Source organism: Oratosquilla oratoria, chromosome 16, assembly GCF_046742065.1.
Source record: "Oratosquilla oratoria isolate Oo_2021 chromosome 16, ASM4674206v1, whole genome shotgun sequence".
Classification (NCBI taxonomy): domain Eukaryota; kingdom Metazoa; phylum Arthropoda; class Malacostraca; order Stomatopoda; family Squillidae; genus Oratosquilla; species Oratosquilla oratoria.
The window spans coordinates 54,149,547-54,159,161 of record NC_134792.1 but is presented as its reverse complement, the minus strand read 5'-3'; the positions used below and the strand labels follow the sequence as shown (position 1 = coordinate 54,159,161).

Here is a 9,615-nt window from a genome sequence, read left to right as displayed (position 1 = left end):
AGCCTTTGAAGTCTATCTATATTAGACAATAGAGAAACCAACTGTGACAGACCTTTCCACGTAGCCATCATCTACTAATGATATATATATATATATAGGCATACCATCTTCAGTTGATAACATGAGGACTAATGAATCCCTGGAACTGTGACTGATGAAGGAGCTTCCTAAAAGAGTAGGCTTCCACTGGGAAGCACACAAACAAGATTGTATTGATGAGGCTTCTGGATTGGCCTGTGAGGAACCGAAGCCATTCAACAAATGATGTGAACACCATATCCCCAATGACATCATTCTAATGAATTTACAAACATTAGTCTGGATAATGCTATACAGAACACTCACAAACTTTGACTCCTCTTGAAGTGAATTCTCTATCAATATATATTTCCAGCATTTTCTATATATCTGTTCTTTCCTGGTGCAGCCTTCTTTGATATTCCTCCATCCACTGGTTCACTTGGTGGTGGTAGTTGTTGTGGTTGGTAGTGGTTGATGATTAGAGGTGGTGGTGGTATTAGTTGTTGTTGTTGTTGTTCCCTAGACTGACCAGACAGTCTCGTCTTAGTGGTGGTTGCTGTTGTTTCCTAGACTGTCCGGCCAAGCAGCCCTGTCTCCCTGAGGAACGCCATGGCTGGGAAGGGGTTTTCCCAAAAATCCTTTATAAAGTGTATATTGTGTTGTTAGCATGTGTTATTGTGTACAATGCAATCTTCCATAATGTGCTGTATAGTATGGGGTGAAGTGTTACATCCTGGACAGTTGTCTGCAATGCAGTCATCCAGCCTCTTCTGGTGAATGCACTGCAGTCTGGCCAGGTGGACTCTGTCCTTTCAGGGGAGGGAGGATTCAGAGAAATGGGTATCAGGGGGTCAGGCATGCAGCAATGCACTGTCTTCCAGTTAGTTGATGGAGCAATGAGCAATATGATTACAGATATACTTCTAGAGGCTGGCGTCTGGTGGTTGAGAAGGAAGAGAGTATCTGTTTGTGATACGGGTATTTGGGTGCTTGTGAAATGTAGTGTGAAGGGTGTATGGTGTTTAGGATTCTGGCACTGTATTATGTTCCTGCCATTTTCATTTGTTGTTCTATGGAGAAGACCCTGGTTTCTGTATGCAGGAGACCAATATGGATTGGTTTTGGCACATCCTGTTTTTACTCCCAATGCTCCATTCTGTAAAGTTTGTAAATCGGTGCTTGCCTTGTTGATTGTTGGGAGCCATGATGCAGAAGTCTGGTTGAGGTTGTTTTTGATGAATTTCTTGTACATGATTATTAGAGTTTCCTCCTGTTGTCTAAAGTCTGTGCTTGCAACAGATTTATGTAGGTTTGTTTTCTTATTGATTTCTGTTGTCAGGTCTTTGATATGTGGGCTGAAAGTCATAGGAGTATTAAAGGTGTGGCCTAGAATTTTCGTGTTTTTTTCTAATGGAAATGGGTAAGATTTGAAGAACAGATGTGATTCTCTTTGATATCCATCTTGTGAGACTGCTTTTTGCAGACACCCCTCATGGGTTAATCGTGCATAAGCAAGTGACGTCTGCTCCTCCTCTTACCAATAACCTCAAATTTCTATGGAATCTCCCTGTAATGTTGTGAGGAGTGAGCATCATTAAAAATCCATGTTAAACTAAAAGAAACTGTGGTCAGAATTAGCTAAAATGTAATAAAAGATCAGGAAATATGGCATTCATTCTGTACAAATTACCATAAATTTGATTTTTTTTTTCACATAATTGCACCTGTAATTTGGAGCCGTGTGTCTCAAGAGAGATTTATCTATCTATCCATTAACCTATGTGCCAAGTGCCTCTTCCCTCTTATAAGGGAGGTAGCCAACCAAAGTGTGAAAGACCTGGGGGCAACTAAACAACTGAGTGATTGCATCTGTACAAAGTTTCATTCCATGTCTGACCAAACTAATGTTGCATTTTGCATTCAATTGAAATGACTGTATATAAAATTTTACACCCATAGATGTCTATCCATAAGGCATGAGAATGGAAGACCTTTCCACACTAGAAATAGTCAACAAAGCCCTTCCCATGACAAAGCACATTGGAGCCCCCTTGCTATTTCCTCCAATACACCCATGCCTCACTTTAACCAACTTAAAAAAATAAATAAATAAAATTAAGTCATCTAACAAGAATCTCCACCTTCACTCACTCAATAGCTATTACTATATTCACCAAGAGCTCCTTTTTACCATGGCATGCTACGCCTTTGTAAATCCTTTGGAGTAGGTTATGTAGCACTGTCCCCATCAGAAATGAGATCTGGATCCTTCCCTCCCATTGCCTTAATCTTCATTGCTAAACTCTTATCTCATCCTTGCCACCCTATTTATTACCCAAGACCACCCCCCTCTCTGCATTCTACATAATCATTTCAGATTCATGGTGTCCTACAATCAATTTCCATGCTCAATTCCCTTCACTCACTGGTCCACAAAATACATTTGGGGATCATCAAAATGTCCACCTTCTTCAAACCTATATTTTTGTGCTAGGTAAAATCACATTACCATCCCAAACAACAAATGAGGTTATAAAGTGACATCCAACCCTTCTGACAACACTACCAGTAACTGTATACTACCTAATCCTCCAATTTCCAATGCTAAACTTATGACAAAGACACTGAGAAAAATGCCTAACAAGTGAACATAACACATCAAGAACAATCAAGCCCTGCATATACCACATCATAAGATTATAATGCAACTAACATTTTAAAATGGCAACCTCATGACAGGAAATAACACTTCCACATGTCAATCATTCAAGAATGTCTTCTTAATTAACACATCATTACATCAACCTAATCCACAAGGTGACAAGGGCAAAGTGCTGGTAACAGCATAGCAGAACAATTAACAACCATATTCAGAAATTGCTTATATGGACAATGGGAAAAATAATGTTTTCATTATATTGTACAATGGTGTATTATTCAGAAATTCCTTATATGGACAATGGGAAAAATAATGTTTTCATTATTGTACAATGGTGTATGATTGTATCATTGAAAATAATGCAACATGAGTATACTATCCTGATTAATCTAATAAACTTCCACTTCCATGATAAACTCAAATTTCCCAAAAGGGATAGTTATAAAAAAAATTAAAAGCATAGCCATTATGAATAAAACTCCTTTGGAATTTGTTGCGAACCTCACATTCACCCTTCATACCAGAGTAATCAATGAATTGAGGTCAATGATTAAACTGTCAACCATGTTTTTGTTCGTATATCCTCCCCCACCCATACGAACTGCGTCATAACAATGCAATGTTTCGATTATCATAAAATCTAGGCTGTATTTAATACTAAACAGTACTGTGACATTTTGGCCATTCACCCTCCACATAGCATGGCTCATATCGGGTAATGTGCTTACACACAGAAAAAGATAATCAGAGATAATATTACACAATGCTATTTGCACTTTTTAATTAAGTAGTAAAGTACTTACTTTCCCATCATTGACGACTAGTGGCTTTTCCTGAGGTTTCTCAGCCTTCTTCTCTATATTTGGCTTTGTAACTATCGTCATTGTGCAGAAACACTATAAACAACTGTAACCAATCCTTCTTCTTCTTGGTACCTCCGTCTGTGACGTCGGCTAACAACAAAGTGAAGAGATCAATAGGAAGTATAAGTAAAAGACTATGAGCACTTGTATAGTTTCGAATTCTTTGTTCTCACTTTAAATTCCCTTTACATCTGTAACTTAGATACTCTTCAATACATAGCAACTTGTTTCTACAGTATCATATAAATGTTGCAAACGACAATGGTTCAACAATTCAGCCACAAGTCACAAAATTTAATGTAAAATTCAACGTGGATAAATTCATATCAGTGGGTAGCGATGAAAAAAAAACATGTTCTCACTCAGATGCCGTGCATATCCCTAAACCAGAAACTGCAAAATCCAATTACTGCGCAGTTCCTGCATGCACAATGGTTACAATATCAACAGGAGTATCTGTGCCAAAATAACTGCTGGCATTAAAACGGTATTTCACTGAGATAAAGTTTTAATGCGCACACAAATGATATTACATTGAAATGAATATTGATGGTCATGCTAAATGTTTCAGTATTGCAGAAGGAGGGGATTGATGGTTACATTTTTAGTAAAATTTTGCCCAAACACTAGGAAAGACAGCAAGAATCGATTTGGGTGACAAATGCAATAATTGAGTAAATGTAACGGAAATATATTAAATTAACCGGAGCCCCGACAACGACATTGCACAAACGGCGAGGAATGATATACTACAGTAGAATAATAAATTTTGAGTTTCCAGAGTATTCTTATTTGAAAAGCTGATTCCCATTAGGAGAAAAGGATGAATAACAAAGACCGGTCATTATTTTGTTCAGCTACTGCAAGATCCGTCACATAACAGATGAGATGATCCTCTTTGGAGATAAAAACTAGAAATTAAGAACTAAACTCTTCAGAGAAGGGTGCATTGGTCTATGTGGAAGAGGAGAAAATGCAAATTTAGACTGAACATTGATTGAAAATTAACTGTGTAAAAAATCCAATTTATTTACAACCACAGCAATGGGAACACAAGAAAAATGACCGCGAAAAATCACAATCAGGAAGAAGACAACTTACTACAATAACAATAATTGTATCGAGTTATTCTGTCCGAAAATCCGCTCCCCCACGCCACCAGGCAACGGTCCTCAGGTAAACTTTACCGGGAAGTATTGGTGAAAATGTATTAATGGTCCAAGTGTAACAGTGTATGGCTTTCATGCGAGCTCTCTTTGTATGAAAAATCGATCTCACTATATATCAAAAGTATTGTTCATCCTTATAAGGGAGGTAGCAAGCCAAGACATGTATCTACCCACAACCATTAATAATTTTCCTTTTATTCTAGCTGCTTGTGTATGTAGTGACACATGGGCGCCCGGACGGAGGGAGGGTGGGGGTGGGGTAAGGGGAGTATTTTTCCTCTCCAGAAATCCGGGGTAAGGGGAGTATTTTTCCTCCAGAAATCCAGGGTTTGTTTGAAACTTTGCCGGTCTTTATGTATATTTTCTTTTTTCTTTAAGTTATGAAATATCAGTGTATAATTGCTTTTCGACTACAATGAACGATGCTTTCACTAAGCCTGCCATTGATCGTTTCCGACAGTCGATGGCGACAGTTCTTGCTCAACTATGACTGAGTGGTATAAATGGAATAATTCATTCTGCCGCGTTGTGAATTTGATAAAAGTTAATATGTAATTCATGTAAATATATACCTATACAGCCAATATGAAGTATCTTGATATAGCCCTTTACCATAATATGTAAATCCCTAATTTTGCCCCACCCCTACAAACATTTCTGCGGACGTCCCTGAAGGAACGTCTCTGTTCTTTGCCCACTGTCTGGGTCAGAAGCAATGCAGCAAGACACAACACCTCCACAGCAGTCAGCCGCTCCGTTTATATGGCGACCCTCCTTTCTAGTCCCCTCATGAGAAAGAGAGAGAGAGAAAACAAGTAGAAATTCCTTTGGACCGTGTCATTTGATTTACCATTTGCAGTAATTTCCCATTAACGCCTCTCTCTTACCGTCTCCCTTCCCTGTTCAACAGGCATTCATCTTTTTACCCAAAACCCCTTACCTCATTCATCCATGTTATTCTTGGTCTACCACTCAGGTTCGCTCCATCCTCTTCTGCCTTCCACACTCTTTTTGCTAGTCTTTCTTCATCCGTTCTTTCCATGTGCCCAAAGCATCCCATTATTCTTTCATCTGCTCCGTTTTTCATCCCCCCTCTCCTCTTCCTCACCCGGTCCATCTTCGTAAACATTTCATCTCAAACACGTTAAGCAGGTCACTAAAGGGGGTAATCTACACTGACAGAGGATATCCCTTGATTAAGGATAGGAGGGTTTTAAGAGGTGTGTACAAATTAAAGAATACTACCTGTCTAAATAATATTAAAAAATGCAGCTTTCCGGATAAATGCAACACTTGGAATATTCTAGAACAGCGTTTCTCAACCTTTTTCGACCATGTCATGTCTAAGCAGTCCAGCACCCCTATCTTGTTATTAAAAGGATAAAAGAAAGTGAAGTGTACTGCTTGATGATTTGTTTTCTTGGTTCCTTAGAAATGAAACAAATTTACAATGTTTTTGTAAAATAAATAAGAGCACCCTAAAAAAATAACATGGAAAAAGTCAAATATGTACAACTAGGTAATCAATGATACATATATCAATGTGATTTTCTGTGCATCACTTCCCAACATCCCCTATAATTGATTTCAGCACCCCCAGGTTGGGAAACGCATATTCTGAATGTGATATAACCCAAGCCGAACAGTACATACGTTCAAATCTAAACACGACAGTTGGCTGTAGAAGTGGAAGAGGCTGTAGACCAAATTGGAACTGTACACGAATTTGGCTAGGTATAGTGAACTGGAGATTTGATCATCATAACCATTTAATAGGTAAATATAATTAAGTAAACACATTTGAATTTCTTCATTCGTCTTCCCTTAAATTCCAATAATCTTCCTCACACAATGTCGTAGGCACAATTACCCCTTCATACAGTCTTCTCTTTACATCCACCCCCAGATACCTATTTCTCATGACACTTTATTCCTCCAAGACCAATATTTCTCAGCCTTATTCACCCCATTCATGAATTCTCGACATTTGTATGGTCCCTTTCATTTTTCTTCCAAATCCCATCCCGAAAAAAGTATACATACATGCATACATACATACATACATACACCAACGGAGGTAACCAAAGTCAAAGGCATAAATCCACTCCCAGCCATTCCATCCCCACATACTCCACTCCCATTCACTCTCCCTCCCTCCCTCTTTTCTTGGCTCCTCCTGGATGACGGGTCATCCCTGCATCTCGCCCACTGCCCTGGGTCAGAAGCAATGCAGCAAGAATGAGCATATCCACAGCAAGGCCGCTTCGTTTAATCGGCGACCCCCCTCCTCCGTCCCCTCAACAATAATAAAATATTGATGAAGAGAAACCATTTGCCTTATTATAAAGCTATGATAATCATACATACATACATACATATACCAAGGTTTTTTCCCCCTTACAAGGGAGGTAGCCAAAAAGGAAAAGGCATAACATCATTCCCACCCATTCCATCCCTGAATACACTCCACACCCCTCCACCCTCCATCTTATCTTAGCACCTCCTGGATGACGGGTCATCCCTGCACCTTGTCCACTGCCCTGGGTCAGAAGCAGTGTCGCAAGACACAGCACATCCACAGCAAGGCCGCTTCATTAAATCGGCGACCCCACCCTCTCCGTCCCCCCCATACATAAAAGGAGAAGATGGGGAGAAATCCCTTCAGGCTGCGTCAAATTTTGCTCACACATACTACCTCACCCCCCCCATCCCCCCACCCATTCCACCTCATGCATCACATCATCCATATATAACCATTCTCCATTCACCACTGTCTTCTGTCCTCTCCTTCCTTCCTCAACAGACATTCCTCTCTTCCCCAAAGCCCCCTTCACCCCATCCATCCACCTCATCCTAGGACGTCCCTTCATGTTCACTCCCTCCACATCTGCCTTCCATACCTCTTTTACTAGTCTTTCTTCACTCATTCTTTCCATGTGTCCAAACCATCCTAATACTCTTTCATCAACCCTATCTCCCAACCCCCTTTCCACCCCTGTTCTCCTCCTCACCTCCTCATTTCTCACTCTATCCAGCCTAGTAGCCCCCATCATACTTCTCAGACACCTCATCTCAAACACATTCAAACTCCTTCTCTCTTCCTCTCTCATGTTCCATGTTTTTGTCCCATACGATGCTGTTGGCACAATCACTCCTTCATACAGTCTCCTCTTAGCATCCATTCCCAAATGTCTATTCCTTATTACACTCTTTAATCCAACCCAGGTGCCTTACCTACTCTCATCACCTCATCTTTCCTTATTTCTCCTCCATTTTCCTCACTCATCACGGTCATTTTCTTAGCATTTCCCACTGCAGCTATCTTTCCCTCCCTGTCCTCCTTCACATTTAGCAACTCCCTAAAATATTCTGCCCATCTTCCCCTTACTGCCTTCTCTTCCATTGTCATCTCTCCATCTGCACCTTTTACATTTTCTTCTCTACTTGATTCGCCTCCTCTTTTAATTTATTTCCAAAACATCTTTTTATTACTTTCAAAATTTTCTGTCATACTCTCATCCCATTGCACATCTGCTCTCCTCTTTGCCTCCTTTACCTTTTGCTTTACTTCTCTTTTCTTTGTACCCCTCATATGACCCCCTCGTCCTATTTTGTAACCAATCTGTGAAAGCTCGCTTCTTCTCTTCTACAACCTTCTTTGTTTCCTCATCCCACCATTCACTGCCCTTCCTTCTATTTCCTCCTGTCCTTCTTGTTCCACATACCATCTTTGCATACTTTGCGAATCCCTACTTGAACCATCCCCATTCCTCCTCCACACCTAGCTCTACTCTATCCTTCACTCCCTCCCACTCCTCCTTCAGCTTCTTCTTGTATTCCTTCTCCTTTTCCTTTTCATTTAATATTTGATAGATTTTTGTGATTCCTCACATTGCATACGAGTATATAATTTGTGACAGCAAGCCATGCCCCCCTCCCCCTCCCTCCTCCCCAGGTAATTTATTTGCTTTCTTCACTCTCAGGTTCACCACCACCCCCCATCCCTCCATTCACTACCACATGTGACTTAAAGATAACCACTTCCTCTACGGATATTAAACCTTTTCGTTTTCTACACATGGCAGAACTCACAAGGATTCTATTTTTTACATTTCCTTCCCTTTCGTGGTTATGTCTATAAAAGTTAAAACCTTCAGATTTGGAACTACCTTAGAAATAGCAAGTAACTTATCAACATTCACAAATCTATTTTCTGTAACTAAGCATATGAATCAGACACTAGTTTTACCGTTGCAAAAAAATGTAACGTTTCAGTGACAAATGTCGCTGGTATAATAATGAATATCAACTATCTACCTGCAGACATATAGACGAACGTTTGTTTTCAGTCGTCGGTTTTTTTCTTGCTTTGGCCCATTTCCAATAATTTAAATTTCTTTGAGTTGAAAGTAAATCTACACTCCTGAGTCTACACGACTACTTTATCCAGGTCACTTTGCAATAATGTACAACCCTCGATTCTCACCCTTGATCTTTGCGTCATCTGCAAATAAGTTTGCTTAGTTATTTCTTTCTTTCGTCGTGTCATATATACGAGGAACATTACAGGAGCCAAAACTCACCCCTGGGGTACACCACTAAAAACTTTCCATTATTATGACTTTTCATCTCTCACCACTGTTCTCACACATCTGTCCTTTATTAATATTTTATCCGTTTCAATATAGTCCCGTTAAGACCTATGTTTTCTAATTTTCATACTAATTTCTTATGTGGTACTTTGTCAAAGGCTTTCTGTAAGTCCATATATACACAGTCCACAAGACTATCTAACAAGTCCTTATCTTACAAGTCCTCAAAATTTTATCTTACAAAGTGACTCCCAGCATTGTATATGTTAATGTTTGTATTCTAAAAATATAACTATGTATATTTGGGAAAC

At 39.6% G+C, this 9,615-nt stretch overlaps 1 protein-coding gene across 1 annotated transcript in view; it reads right to left on the bottom strand.

The window, feature by feature from the left end:
* Window positions 1-3,660, bottom strand: part of LOC143034025 (integral membrane protein 2C-like) — a 16,960-nt gene extending 13,300 nt beyond the window's left edge. The window contains exon 1 of the mRNA XM_076199871.1: window positions 3,484-3,660. Coding sequence (XP_076055986.1) covers window positions 3,484-3,564 — 81 coding nt within the window. The 5' untranslated portion in view covers window positions 3,565-3,660. The remainder of the gene's footprint in view (window positions 1-3,483) is intronic.
* Between the last annotated feature and the right edge of the window lie 5,955 nt (window positions 3,661-9,615).